Source organism: Wasmannia auropunctata, unplaced genomic scaffold (genome assembly GCF_000956235.1).
Source record: "Wasmannia auropunctata unplaced genomic scaffold, wasmannia.A_1.0 LD335844.1, whole genome shotgun sequence".
In the NCBI taxonomy this organism is placed as follows: domain Eukaryota; kingdom Metazoa; phylum Arthropoda; class Insecta; order Hymenoptera; family Formicidae; genus Wasmannia; species Wasmannia auropunctata.
Window position 1 is genome coordinate 95598 of NW_012027046.1, and position 16234 is coordinate 111831.

At 40.6% G+C, this 16234-nt stretch overlaps 1 protein-coding gene across 1 annotated transcript in view; it reads right to left on the minus strand.

Annotated features, from left to right (window-relative positions):
- The window catches only part of LOC105455748 (neurogenic locus Notch protein), a 234994-nt gene that overhangs the window by 80632 nt on the left and 138128 nt on the right, over positions 1-16234 (minus strand). Inside the window, exon 6 of the mRNA XM_011699287.1 lies at positions 440-796. Within this exon, the coding sequence (XP_011697589.1) occupies positions 440-796 (357 nt within the window). The remainder of the gene's footprint in view (positions 1-439; positions 797-16234) is intronic.

A 16234-nucleotide genomic window follows, 5' to 3' on the forward strand; every position in this document is an offset into this window, starting at 1 on the left:
AAATAAATTGGTGTTAAATGTTTCTATAAATATATACCTTCTTTTTATAAATTGTTAAATTTAATAAAATCTAAGAAGGTATAACTCTCTAAATTTTCTAGAGTGAATCTCACTCCAAAAGAGTAAAAAGACTTCATTCCAAAAAATTTAGAAAGTACTATATGACTCCGCCATTTTAGCATAGCAAAATGCGTTTAAAAAATATAATTTTTAATATTGCTATTTTTATGTACATTATTTTAATAATTTATATACAGTTCTATCGACTCAAAATCTGGATTTACTATTATTTTAGACATTCAAATATATTCCGAATATATTCGGATCTTCGCTTAGGGAAAAACATGTTATAGAAAACATCTTGACGGTGATCTATTTCGCTTCTACTTCCCACACATTTCTCGATCAACATTCTATGAGAAGATAGCTCACGACTTACCGGTCTTTCCATATGTGCACTGGCAATAGAAGCTGCCGACGCGATCGATGCAAGTTGCGCCGTTGAAGCAGGCTGCTCCTGCACAGTCATCGATGTTGACGCTGCAATCGGGCCCGGTCCAGCCGTTCACGCATATACACGAATAACTGCCGTGCGAATTTGTGCATGTGGCCCCGTTGTGGCACAAGGACGGCCGTACCGAGCACTCGTCCACATCCAGTTCGCACTGCGTGCCCGTGAAGGCCGGTGGACACAAACAAGAATACTCGTTCACTCGGTCCATGCAGGTGGCACCATTTTGACAGAGATTGCCCGGACAGTCATCGATGTTCTCCTCGCAGTGATCACCTCGGAATCCTGAAAGATGAAAAAAATCACAATACGTTATTTCATTGTCAAAGTAAGATAGCAAATCTTAAAATATATGTGTATGAGACTTGGAAATAAAACTGTCACGATGCACGCGGTGAAATGCAAAATAAAGTATTTAACGAATAATGTATAAAATAATTACGTTTAAATTAATACGAATAAAAAGTATCCTGTTAATAAAAATGACAAGCGATATTTCAGATGCGTTGCTGTTTCAATAATTAAACCATCGATAACCGGATCGCACTGGTGGAACTCTCAATCGTCTCGTAATTAGTTTTTATTACTCGATCTCGTCCGCGACGCTCGAATGCATTTGCATAACTACGATCAGCAGCGCTATTAATAATCACGACTGCGAATCGCGAAGGGATATTTTCTAATCGACGTTTAACGGGAAGGACCGGACGACGGCGAAAAAGAAGCACGACACGCTCGGCGATTGCGATCGTTCCTCGGCAGCGCATCTCGGCGTGGATGTTCGTGGCATGGTTATAAAGGGAACTCATTACCGCAACACGTCCGCCGGCGTGAAAAATCGAGACGCGCCGCCGGTGTCGGGCGTCGGTTTTACCACTTCTATGAATTTATGCTTCGATCGCGCGGCCGAGGCCAACCGAGTAAGAAGAGATCGCGGGGCTGACACGCCGAAAGGATAAAGCGATGAGCTCCGATAGCCGTGAAATTGGCGCGCCGATGCGCCGGGACGGATTTCTTCCGGCCAAATCGCGCGAAGAAACAGTAAGCAAATAGAAGCGGAAACGCCTGAGAGACCGTCGTTGTGTACGCCAAGCTTTTACGTGCAACGCGCAGTTCCGTTAACGCGGAACAGTTTCACGTTTTTGCTGTCGACCGATACGAGGAAATATATACGATGCAAAAGATTTCCACATTAAAAAAGCATTTGGAAAGAAATCATGTATGATTGCTTATATTCGTTAATCGCACATGCGATTTTACACGATTGTTAGGTGAAAATTGGATAGTTCTGTTTAAAACGGATTTTTTCTAACATCAGCTGATTGTACGTAGCCCTTGAACTTCAGAAGAGAAAAAGATCGATAGAGATCGATGATAGATCGATCGAATCGACCTTGCATGACGCTCGATTACCCGCACATCATGGAACTTTATTCATCCGTCGTTATATCTGTTCTTATTCTGCCGGGCAAAATAAACATTTGGACACGCGATGGTTAACGAATTCGCAACGGTTTGTTGTGACCTGAGAAATCTTTTGTTACATATATATTTATTGCACAAATTCTTATGTTTAATATAAATATTTATAAATCAATATTAATATATATATACTACTAGTTTCTAAAATAACTTCATATATATTAGTTTATAAATTGTTGAGCAAGTCGATTTGCTTGCCGAAAGATGTATTTAAGAATTTAATTCTTAATTAAGCTATCTGCTTCGATTATCAAAGGTATAAAATAAATGTCTGTATACCTAAAGTCATGTATCGTTTTTAGGACACTATTCAATGTTTATCCTGCCGCGAAAGTTCCGATAATGAGATTGTGAAGAAACAAACAAGTGCGGCGCGACACACCAGCAGATAAGACGCTGCCGTAATTAAATGGCGATAGGGAACGGTCAGTAACCGATCGGTTCTTGTACACGCAAGCGGACATCAAGGGAAACGAGACCGCGAACAGAAAACGAAGTGATAGCCTAATAGAACCGCCCGGCAATTACCACGGCGACATGTGTGCGCGAAGTGTCGATATTATTGCGAGATATCGATGATTTGCGTGTGGTTTTATTCGTTGCGGGATAACTCGCTAAGAGAGATACGTAGTGCGATACCGCCAATTACTGGCGAGAACACATACCGACATGGCAAGCGTCTAATACTAATGTCAATAATTCATTTATTAACTGTAACATAATCTAGTCTAGTCGCATTAATATATAATATTTGTGCGATACTTTCACGATATAAACAGCTTATCTTTTTGCACCAATAAATATAACAAATAATTACATAATCTTATGCAAACACTGCATAAAATTTTTAATTTTAGTTGTACACATAAATGCAGCAGTTATGTTACAAAAAAATTTCCAATTTTATTATTCACTGCAAACTATTTTCTTCGAAAATTACTATAATAATACTCTCATCGGTACGTTATTGCATCTTCCACAGCCTGATTCAGATAATCCTTTGCGAACTAAAATAAGTGCGTATAAGTCGGATTAAAACGAGACAAGTTATTCGTTCCACGCGGGACGATTAGACGCGGAATAAAAACGCCGCAAGGAAATCCGGTATGCGCAACTCTCGGCCAATATAAAAAGCACAACTTTGGTTCTCTCTCTTTCCCTTTACGCGTCCTCCTTCTCGATACTCGCCCTTATCTACCGGTATCAGCTGCTGCCCGGTGATACATACCTGGTCATGGACCACAGTTAACATCTAATGGCGCGCATAATTTATGCCTCATAGAACATCCGACTATGCTTCCCGCGGCTATGTAGCAACGACGACGACATGACTTAGGGCCAGAGTGGCGGTAAAAACGCGAGCCAGCACGTACCCGTGGGGCCCATCACGTTACACCAGAACCCCGCGAAGGATGCCCCGTGGCATTAATATTAAAGCGACGCGAAAGTAAATCGATCCAGCAGGAAGCGCTGATTCGCAGCGATTCATCGAAATCATTTCAGTAGCTCCGTAGACTTTAAAACTCGAACCTTTCCTCATCCCGATGATTGATATGTCGGTAAATCCACGGTTACTATTTCATGACCCCTATTTATGTCAGTGGATAATCATTAAGTATCCCTTGAAAACTATAAATGATGTGTACGATAAATAAAATTGACAGGAACAATTACGATGATCAAATGTAATTTTTTTTTTCGTTATTATCTTTTGGGCAAATTTGCAAATAATTTCGAGCGACGACCATGAGAAACGTTACACCATAGGAATTTTCGGATGATATCGATTTCTTACAAGGTGCGCACAAACGGCCGCACTCGAAAGGGTTTCGAACTGGAATTTCGATCGAGATTCCGCCAAGATTTACAACGGCTTCTTTTCTCTTCTCAAGTTACCGTATTAAAAGACACGTCGTTTTAGTTTACATCCTCTTCTACGGTAGAATCTCCACAATTCGTAAATCCGAATATTCTCTTTCAATGCAATAAATATAAAAATGCGATCAATAATTCGTCCAAAAACATAAAAATATGTTTGCAAAAAAAAAGAGAGAAACAATATAACGACATGATAAGTAATCTGATGCGATGTAATAAAATGTATAAAGCACCTCAAATCATTAAAATACTGGTGGAAAAAAAATTATATGTGTAACAGTAATTGCTAGATAATACGAAAATCTTTTCCGGCACGTAATGCGTCGCAAACTTTTCTCATGATAACGCAATTACAATATCTTGCTCGCTCGAGGTCTTTTTCCTCGGGAGACTCCGTTACAAGAACAAAATTGCGGCTCAGCGTTCGCGATGGCATTTGCACATTCCCTTCCTCGTGACTGGATTTCCCCCGGAGATTCTCTCTCTCTCTCTCTCTCTCTCTGCCATTCCCTCTCTTTCTTTCTTTCTGTCTCGGTTTCTCTTTCCGCGTCTTCTTTCCCTTACGGCCACGCGATATTGACTCTCAGGTTTTTGAGTGAGGGGGCATAATTAAACGGCGGACATCAAACGGCGGCATTCAACGGAATCTCATATTCCGTACAAAGTCGATCGATTCACCGATCGGTCGCGCTCTTACGGCGCTCTCGACAGAAAAGGCGCGCGAGCGGGAGCGCGAGGACGACGAAAAACTCGTGCTACTCGGGGCATTCGAGGACCCCCCGAGACCAAACGATTAGGGGTAGACAGTCGGGAACGAGCAACGGCAGTGCGGCGCGGGGCCCATCCGGCACGACGAATCGATTCCCGTTAATATCGATACCAGCGGCGTGAACAAAAGCGACGCGCCTCCTTTACCTAAGAATCGACCACGCGCGTATTTACACGTTCATTCGTTCCGCATTCGTACTCGCATCTTTTTTTACATCATTTTATTTCCTTGCTCGTTTTACAACGATACTATTCAGACAGCCTCGAAACATCGACAAGAAATCGGCCTCGATGCCCCCCTGCATCCCTCCGTTTTTTCATCCATCTCGCAAACAAGTTTCCCCCTTTTGACAAAGACGAGCGCAACGATTAAAATTTATACTTTGCTAATACATACTATTGATTCTACATTTTATTATAACAAGAAACATATTGGCAATATATTTATATACAAATATATTCTGTATTTATATATATTTTTTTCTTAAATATATTTTAAAATAATGTTATAATATTAACAAATATTAAATGTAAAAATTTGAACATAACACAAGTTACACAAGTAACAGAAATTCAATAGATGTGATGATCATGTACGTACATATATCTATTTATAAAAAAAAGGAGAAAGTTGCTAATAATAAATTCTATAAAATTATTTTAAAAAAATCATGTTAGAATAAAATATATATTTTGATCTCCTTTAGATAGAAATAAGGATATAAAAATATACTGATTACTAAGCTGATTATTAATCGTAAAATTGTTTTTATATTCCTTTAAAATTTATTCCCCGTTAAGACCCTCCCTCTCTTCTCCCGTCGTTCTCAACATTTCTCACGTAAACGCAGTATATTTCGTGAGGATACGAGTATCGAGGAAGGGTGCCCGATGGCAGGGCTAATGACGCGAGAGCTGATTTACATAAGGTGCGACCCTCCTCTTCCTGGAAATCCGCCAACCCCCGAAGGCAAGTCCTATCATGCACTATGGTCAACATAATGCAGAGGATCCAGCCAGCGTAAGCGACTAGAGGGAAGAGAGGGAAGAGAGGCGGATACATCGCGAGTGTTTGCGCGAAAGTGAAAAAAGGGCCACCACGCAAAGATCTGCTGCTTGCGAGAGAAGGAGAAAGAAGCGCGTGGGTGCGTCAGATAAGGATGGAAAAGCCCCCGCTGCTTATAAATCAACCTGGATGAACCCCCATAATTGCAATTGTCCGTTGAGCCTCACCCCAGATCGGAGTGGTCGTTGCGCGCGTATATGCGTGCGTACGTGCGAGTGTGCGTGCGTGTCGAGCGGAACCTATCCGACGAGGATACACGTATCCGTTACTTTGTTACTGACGCAGGGCTGTAGTAAGATTCGATGTTTGAAACTATTTTGTGAGCGCCTATCCTCACGATAACTGTAACATTAATGTCTTGGGACTATATAACTGATTGTGAGATATAAATATAACTGAAATATTATCTATATTCTATGTATTCCAAAAATGTCTAGAACATTTGTTTTTCCACCTTTGATTTGATCCGTCTTATCATTTATTAATTAGCTTATTAATTAGCAATATCTACGTTTCATAAAATATAATCGTTATATTTACAGAAATCTTCAGAAAAACACACTTCTTGTTACATTTGTCGTCGTAAAAAAAGCATATATCTTTTGATTTGATAATTAAAGCACATTCATCATTTTAACATATAAACGTCACGAAAAAATCTAAAGATTTGCGGAATTAGATCATTAGTCTCTCCAAAGTACAAGGGTATTCTTTGATGGAATGTAAGATTACTTTTATTCTTTGATCCTAGGTTGTCGCCGAAGGATGCGTTGCGTGACAGTTCAGGTCAAACCGGAATTTCGAGAATCTCTGGCAGAGCCGTGGCAATTAGCCGCGCCGAGGCAGTTAAAATGATTTCATTCACCTTAAAATATCCGTGTGCGGTGACGAAAGGCGAGAGGGGGTGGGGGGACCGGGACATAGACCCCGGAGAATTCTTGAAAAAGAGATACAAGAAATCAAGATACTACTTATCGACCATCAAGTCGGTCTGTCTTGAAAACTAGTTACGAATTTTTCGCCTGTTTGCCAAAACCTTCGCTCCTTCCTTCCCTCGCGGAGGACAAAGAACGCGGGAATTTCACGTTTCCGTGAAATCGAGTCGTTCTTTATATCGCGCAAGAATGACGCTCTACTGAGGCTTCCCTCCCATCGCAAGGATATCCCTTTTATTTCCGCTTAGCGCTATAAGCGCTCTTCCCGTCGTGTCGCTCATCATGATGCGTTATATCCGCCGGATCGTATTTCCAACTTGTGTTCAAGCGTGTTTATCATATAGGAGAGGTGTGTGGTGCTGTTTCATTTAAATCGTACATCAAGTTCTCGAGCGCGCCGATACCGATTATTAACTATCGATCGGCGAAAGAGATAGAAAAAGGTCACGAATGTTAAATTCTATGCCGGTACGGTGTGAGCACCCCGCGATACGGTATAGAGAGGCGGCGAAAGGACGTCCGTGTCGAATGTCCTTTCCTATATATAAAACCCCCTATACGCTTCCACCTCGTTCCCCCTCGTGCACGCGCTAACACACGCGTGTTCCCTCTCCTTCGCACCACCACGGCCACGACTGTGACCGTCTCTTTCTTCCTCCATCGCCCGGGTCCCTTCTCTTCTGTGCTTCCCCTCTCTCGCTCTTCCTTTACTCGCCGTGTGGTACTACCTTCCTCCCTTCAATTGGGACCTTCCGTCTCGCTCTGGCCCTCCCCTCCCTCTGGCCCACAAGGCGCGCTACGATACAGTGCCTCTCAGTCGGGTCGAGGTGTGGCAACATCGCGGGAGCGGGTGTGCTTCCCGCGCGCTGAGCCCACGTGGTGGAGACTGTGGGAAAATTCTCATGCCGCCGACTACGCCGCTCGCCGCCGTCGCCGCCGCCGCTGCCGCCACCACCGCCGACGACGACGACGTCGGCGGCGGCGATGGTGCTCAACCGGCGACGGCCGGCGCGGGAACAAGTTCGCGCGACTTCCTGCTTTCACGCTCCAGAAGAGTCTCAGGAGACTTCGCGAAAAAGAAAAACGTATATATCATTAGGACGTCGCGAGAAAATTCTTCGGCGACAATCGGCCAACGCGGAGACGCTCACCTCAATTTATCAGAATTTCTTTGCATGTCACGGAACAAAGAATCGTCTTCATCTTTGAGATGTTAGCAATTCGCAAATAATGGCAATGGAAAAAGAAATATATTGAACAAATATAAGTCTAAATAATTGAGAGTAATTTGAGTAGATTTTAATTGTAACGGGAGGTTTGCATTTATTTTAGGCAATGTTAGATTCTGAGCAATGTTAGTGCCTCGTTGAAATTATTAAATATAGAATTGCTCACCACAATATTTCGGAGCAGTATGATCAACTGAGATGCACTGAAAACACATTGGACCTCACCAAGTGAAGAGGAAGGTTAACTGCGAGGCCCGTGCCTCCCCACCAAAAAGCATAGTCGGAATTGGATGGCCACGAGAGCACGCCACGGATGAGGGGGGGATGCCCGTAGAAAAATTATTTGTTCACTGCCATAAATGGCGGCCGCGGCGGCAAAACGTTACAATTATTTTGATCACCTAGTCAATTTAGATGCAACTCGGTGCACTTGACAACGTTCCCGGGTGCATGATCACGCTCGATCATTCTTCAAATTTCAAACTTCCGGCACATTGAAAATCACATGCTTGTAACAAGATCTAATAAATTCACGAGTAGAGTTTATTGATATTTTTATTCATTTTTTTATCCCTTATTCTCATCTTTTTTTATAAATTTGTTACGTTACGAAAAGCGAATATAAGCGAAAAAAATGTCAAAGAATATACGAAATAACTAAACGAAACTAAAAAATAATGTAAAAAAATAAACTTTAAAATATTTAAAAATTAAACTAAAAGCTATAGTGAGACTAGATTGTTTTTCGACAGCTCGCAAGCTACTGAAATTTATTTTACGTAGGTACACACGCGCGTGCACATGTTTCTAAAAGTAATTAAATCTAGAAAACCCTTATGGAAATTAATATACATTACATATGGCAAGGCGCTGGTTACAGCAATTACTGGCAGTCGGGCAATAATTTTCCCGTGCAAATGTCGACGAGGATAGCCATCGATCACTATTCAGTCTAGAGCGACTGTGGCTGAGAGAGAACGTGTCTGCTACGTTTCGTATCCTTGTAAGGAGTAATTATCGCGATACGGTTAGTCCTCGTTAGCGGGTCTAATGAGCCGGCACAAAGTGCCTTGCGCTTCTATCAGAAATCGGCCAGTTAAATTCACAATAACAGAAAAGACTCAATATTTTCATGGATGGAAGTTCCGTAAGATGTGTTAATGTTAAACGCAAACAACACTATGAAAAATCAAAAATCAAAATACTCGATTAATACGAAAAAACGGGAACTATTTTTTTTCTTCATCTACCGGCTTGTTTAAAAATCCTTTGTTTTAGTATTTTTATGATTTACGCGATAAAATAACAATTTTTTTTTCGAAATTAATCTCATTCTTGCATCTGAACTTTTGGATCAAATTAGTCTTGCACCATTCTGCATCGAAATATAAATATATTAATGTGTGAATTCTAAGATTAAAAAGGTACGTTGCTTTGAGACTCGAGCAAACAATGGTTATTATTATTTACGTTATTTAGAATGTCTAGTCATTTTGTTCTATACAGTTATACGTTCATCCGTGATGATTCATAAGTCGAGTTGACGCGAGTTTCGATTCTGAAGGTGAGTGTCGAATGCGTATTTGAATGGAAAACGCACAATTCTAAAAACCCGTGCCGACCGACACTGTAGCGAACGTCGCGAAGCAACCGACGATTTCCGTGGTAGAAGTTTAAATCGCTCGGCGAGACCGTGCAGTTTCTCCGTTCGATGGACGATCGTATCTATGCCCCATCGCGCGCATACGTGAACGCCGCATAATATGCCGACCGAATGGAAAGGAGGGCCGGATGGACGCTGGCATATGGGATTGGGAGTGGTCGAGGGTACTTTGGTGAAGCTGAGAGAGAGAGAGAGAGAGAGAGAGAGAGAGAAGGGGACAATGAACGAGAGAGATCAATTGGAGGAAAAAAAATGAGAGAGATGCACGGTCGATTCAAGCGGAAAGCAAAGAGGCACTTCAAATCAGGATGTACGAGTTAGAATTGTATATGTCACGCATTGAGATAATGTTGTGTATACTAAAGTTTGTAAAATATATTCATGAAAGTATAATCCAATAGTGCTAATGTGAGAAAACGAATAACAATCCAAACTAACAATATAATCTGCATGAGAGACTCGTATAAGAGTATTAAAAAGTATTATAATATTAATTATAAGAAATAAAAGAGAGAGAAAGAAAAAATTTAAGAAATTTTGGTATATGGTGCATTGATAGTTGATATTTCTCGAACAGGACGAAAGATATTTGAGACGCAGTAAAGGAAAAAGAAAAGAAAGAACATTTGTTGTTTAAATCTCCATAGCGCCATGTGATTTGATAATTACATACCTATATATCCATATTTTTTAAGTCTCACTGTCCTCACTGATTTAATCAACGTTTTCAACTTTACGGTTGTATAGTTTTTTTATACGCAAAAAATCAAATTACATGTGTTATTTCGTGATAGTAAGCAATAATGCACCACATTGCGTTTTGTTTCAAAATTCCCAATTTGTCCCCCTTCTTCTACATCTTTTCTTCGGGATCCGACTTTTTTATCCACTCTCGCTAGATTGAGGCCCATTTTTTTTCACTCGCGAGAATGCGCGCTTTTTCTGTCTCTCTCTTTCTCTTCATGTCCGATTTTCTGGTGCCTGGTAAGAGGCGCACGTATACGCGAGGGGAACCACCGATAAGCGTAATTTGAATGGGTAATGGCCTCACCCTAGAGGTGGGTCCCCCGGTTAATGATGGACCCGACAGAGAGAGAGAGAGAGAGATCCGGCCGAGGAGATGCTGCGCGCAATCCTTCCCTCCTTTCCCTACCGGTCCCTGCGATGCACTCTCGTTTCGACCTGATCCCGATTGCGAGACGTTTTTCGGCGCGACCACGAAGTGCCGATAATATGGAACGTGCTTCCTTTGGGGAGCAGCCTCATTTTTTTCCTTAGCAGTTATTGAATAAGCTGTTTTTTGGGAACAGCAGATCTCGAGTCAGTTGCATTCACAACAGAAGATTTACAAAAAAAGTGTTCTTGTTTAATGTTACTCATATCCTTCATTTTCTCATATTCTTGTAAAAAAAAGAATTTAAAAAATATGGAAAATAAAATACGCAATTGTTTACTAATTTTATACGAGAGAAAATTTGATTATATATTTTTCATTTCTAATAGATAATATACTATTAAGCGATATGAATAAATTTAATGATATATTTAAAAATCATTAAAAAATAAATTTTAATACAAATGTGAATCATGATCTTGATACAAGTTCAACGAATTCGTGACGACAATAGGACTTAAGAGAGAGAAATATAGCTGACAAAAATTTCGGCGGACACATGAGATTGAATCAGTTGAATTGAATTTCAGATACCGGTCTCATAGCAAGGTTAACGCACGCTCTATAAAACACGTTCAGTGCGAAGTCCTAAAAATCTATGAATAATGCATGCTAGAAGTTCTCGCGCGGATAAATCTAATTCGAAGATACCTGAAACGAAAATCGTCGCCGTCGTCGTAATCGTCGCTGTAACCTGCCATTCGTTCACGCGGTCATATCACTGAATCATTTTCGAGACCGTTTTATGAGAGACTAGGTAAACACATGCGAATACGACACAGTATATCATAACAAGACGAGAGATGTGAATGGGAACGACGTGAAATTCTCCAGACGCGCGCTTGCTCTACCTAAAGCGGAGCGTCTGTCGGTAAACAAACTCGACGTTACGAGTTATAGAGACTCTCGAGACGAACTTGTAACCCCTTCTCTCGCGGCTCACGAGTCTCAAGATTAAATAAACAGATTTGCGCGATTGTGTTGCGATCACGTAGGTCCCGAAGGAAAGATATTGCATACGCGCGTCGTAGTAAAATTTCAAGCGGAATTACTGTTACTTTATTCACATTGACATGAAAGATAATAATAAATATATCAATAGAAAGAAATTTGTTAAATTACAATCAATTAAAATTATGGATAACTTACAATGTATTATTAATGTATGAAAACAACTATATATGTTAAATATAATGCAATTAATGCACGTGTATTAATTCAACTTGTATCACGATTCTGCTTTTTAAATATAAGATATTCTTCAAATTTTTAATAAAAGGAGATAAGATTTTCAATAATCTTCGCGCAGAGAACAATAAGCTTTGTATTTCAAAGGAACATAAAAGGGACGGTAACTCTCAAAGAAGTATACACTGCAGAAGAAATGAAATCGACATGTAACAGACATAAAAAGATCAGTGGAGTCGCGTAGCGTTACCCAGAATCTCATTTGTCAGGTTTCCTCTCTTCAAGGAGAAAACTGCTCTCTCTTCGTTATTACGTGAGGAGAAAGAAACGAAACAGAAAATCACGCGCGCGCATTCGCACAATTAGACCGGCAGAAACGAATCGTCCGCATGAAATGCGCGAGAATCAGCACTGTCGAGAGCAACAGGTGTGCAGTGATCAACAGGTGGTTCAAACGTCGTCGTAGAATAAGTAGTATATTAAAGCGAAAACGACAATACGATCGATCGATCAATAGATGTCACAGAGTTGAAAATGGGGACATAAGAGAGAAAAAAAGAAGAGGGAAGAGAGAAAGAAAGAAAGAGAGAAAGAGAGAGAGAGAAATCTATAACGCATAATATAAAATTAGCAAATCGGAGAAGAAATCTAAGAAAAATATAAGTTTTTATTAATATAAGAAAAAATTAATGATTTTTGTATGAGATATATTATACACATATTATTAACAAAGTTATTTATTTTAAAATGTAGGTAATTGAAAAATTAAACATTATTAAATTGTATTATTAATTGAATTAACAAGAGAAATTACAAGTTGTTTCCGCCATTTAAGTTTGTGCAGTGTGTGTTTTTTTTTAGATAACTATCGTTTAGTGTTAAATTATAAGTTACGAATATTTTGCATTCTCTCTCTCTCTCTCTCTCTGTAAAAAAAAATCCAAAAATATCACCTGAATTAGGAAAACTAGCAATGGCCGGGTAGGATACAATGTTAGGAGAGAACTACAAGCGAGGAACACTGCATAGATCGTTGACCGACACTTGGATGCAACAGGTATAAGACAATCAACAGGTTGTTTTCGCATGCCAATCGTCCCGCTGCTTCTAGTCCTTTGGTCTCTGGTAGAACATGGACAATATCTTTGGAGAGAAACGTGAGTTAGAGAAAGGCGAGGGAGAGAGAGAGAAAGAGAGACGTGGCTTGAAGAAAAGCATCAGATACGGTGAGAGATGGTGAAGGATGGAAAAGGAAACCCGATGATAGGCAGATATATCTAACCCTCGCTAGCTTCTCCCTTGTGCGACGATGCACGTGTGTGCATGAGTATGGGTATGCATGTATACGGTAGCCTGTATGAGTGACCGCACACGCCTGGGTATACATACCACGTGCACGAACAGGCGTGCTCGTGGACCGGCGCTCGAACAATGGGACCATCACGCGGCTACCATTCTTCAGGGACAATCAGTGGGGAGGGAGGCGGGGGGAAGGGAAGCCCCTTTCTCGGCGCCCGACCGTGCGGTGCCCCATGCTTAAAAAGGACAATCGCCCCCTTATTTACGATTTGGGCAGCCTAAGTCCGGTCTCCTTCCACTTTCTTCCTCGCTCCCTCACGCTACCACTCTACCTTTCGTTCTATCATCGTCTCGTTCTTCTTTCTCGCTCTCTTTCAGGTGACCACCTTCATACTTCTCGAACACGAGAGGGTCATCGAAAATCTTCAGCCCCTATACGCGATCCCATTCCATTAGCTGCAGGCTATTCGGCCAACGAAGCACGCCCATCGAATTTTTCACGACGGATTTTCCGTCCGACGCATAAATTTCGAGATATGCAGCATCACGTGCTCGTCTCAAGCTTTACAGCTCGCCGAGGGCCCATGTGAAATTGATTATAAGGAAAACGATCTTCGCCACGGGTTCGAGCAAGCGTACAAATACGTTCTCTACTCCAACAGATTAATCGATATGATTAAAGAGCTTCAATAAGTTTAACATCGCTCGTTTAAATGTCATCACGAAAAACATATCGCTAAATAACCGATTATTCGCGAATTCTTTAATCTATGCTTATTTCTACAATATACTGTAATACAAATATATAATTTTAAAAAATATATACAAGCATAGTAAACAATTGTATAACAATTCAGAAAATAAAGCGATCATGTACTGGAGTTGTGGTGATTTCATCACATGATTGTTATGAGTTTTTACATTTACGTTTTCGAACTTCGCACTTTTTCTTTAAAGAACTGATCGTTAGCTGCTCGAGCCTAGCACGTTCGCGGCAGATAAGGATCTGATTTACGCAAGATCGTTTCATTGATCGTAAACATCGGTTCTCGCCGAATGCGAATCAGATCGTCGCTTATTGTTTGTCGGAACGGACAGATATTACGTTTGCGAAAGAAGCACATCGATCGCGATCGGGTGAACGCAAATCAGCCGGAGGGCTAGCGGGGAGCAAGATCGTTCTCTGTTAAATTATGGTCGTTCGATACAGCCGAAACAGCCGTAAAGCAAACGAGATACGACTCGAGGGCTGATCAAATGAATTATTAGGGAAGATTTTCATTTTCATGTCTTGTATTATCATGGTTGTCTCTCGCCTTCATCACTCCCTACCTTAAAATTACTGCATAAAATTTGTGGAATAAATACAATGTTGATGCAATAAAAAAGAAATATTTCATCAAAATTATAGTCGATTATTTGCGCTGCTTTAAATTAAACATTAAATGGAAGTTTAACGTTTTAATGCGCATGACACTTCAGTATAGATTATAATTTATAAAGTATTTATATCTTTCATACCCTTTTAACACTTTTCTGAATATATTAGCAAATAAAATTTGATCTTTTCATGATCGAAAAATCGAGAGACGAACAGGAATAAAATCTTCGATGTACATCTACCAAAATTGCGACGTGGTTCGAGCGAGCGATCGTAGCAAGCTCCATCATGCATAAGATGAAGTAGGTGGAGAAGAATATGAGATGCGGAAAGAGAGAGAAAGAGAAAGAAGAGAAGGGCGAAGGGAGATGTGCGGGGAGAATACGAAGAAAAGAGTGTGACGAGGGTGGAGACGATAGAAGGAGGATGAGGAGAGTGCAGTATCACGGTTGCTTTATCTTGCTGCGTTGAGGAGACTGCGAGAAGAAGTTGAAGAGCACTCCGCTTACACGAACGCGAGTGGAGGGTATTGTGTGAGGAATAGAGCCACCTTCATACACGCACCATCGTCCTCTCCCTGTTCTTCTCCTCCGTCGTCTCTTCTTCCTCCGTTTAACCACCATCTCTGCTCCGGGAGAAGAGGTTTATGAGGCACACGGGAGAAAAAAGGATGGAATAAGATTCTCGTCGACAGAGCGCAGGACGAGAGAGTGAGAAGACAGGAGGGGTGGTAAAGAGGGAGAAGGGAGAGAAGCTCGCTGAGTAAGGGGGCGTGGGTGCGCCCTTCGTGATTTACATATGCGTATTCTATACTTTATTTACTGCGTCGATCATCCTCCACTTTATCTTCTCGCGTGTGGGTTGCGCCGAAGAAAGAGCACGGCGAGGAAGAAGATGCGGACGAGAAGCTGATGAGGAAACAGAGGAAGAGAGAGAGAGAGAGAGAAGGGAGGAGAAACAGATGGTAGGATGCATTTCTTCATCTATTAGCCCGAAGCTGTCGCTAGTACCGTAAATATTGAGAATACATATAGACAGATAATCTTAACTTCTTAATTGTGCGGAAGATAACTCGCGCACTCTCAACACGACGAGAGAATGAAAAACGCGCCGATTTCATTAATGTGATTAATGCATGGAGATAACGCGGGCTTACAGAAATACAAAGCATTCAAATGTTTAGCCTACAGGATATTTCCTAAGGGTATACTGTAGATGATGAATTGAAATTGTACATTAATTTATATTCTCTGCAAACACAAATATTAGACTTCTGATAAACATATCTAGTAAACGTTGTTTCTAATATACAAGTAATTATTATATTACAGATCGCAGATTGTCATAGAAAAATGTATCATAATTATATAATTAAATATGTGTACATTTGTGCAGGTTATATTTTATCTAATTTTCTTACTATTACACAATTTAGACCGCAATATGTTCATAAATGTTTGATAAAAACACAAATTTCGGAGACCGATGAATGATTTAAAAAAACGAAAAATAAAGACACATTTAAGATTCTTTAAGTTCACATGATAACTTTTCGTCCATGGACCAATATACTTAAAAGGAGAGGCACGTAGGGGGCGGATAAAAAATGACGACGAGATAATTGACATATGTCAAGTTCCTTTTTTTTTTTAACAGAGCC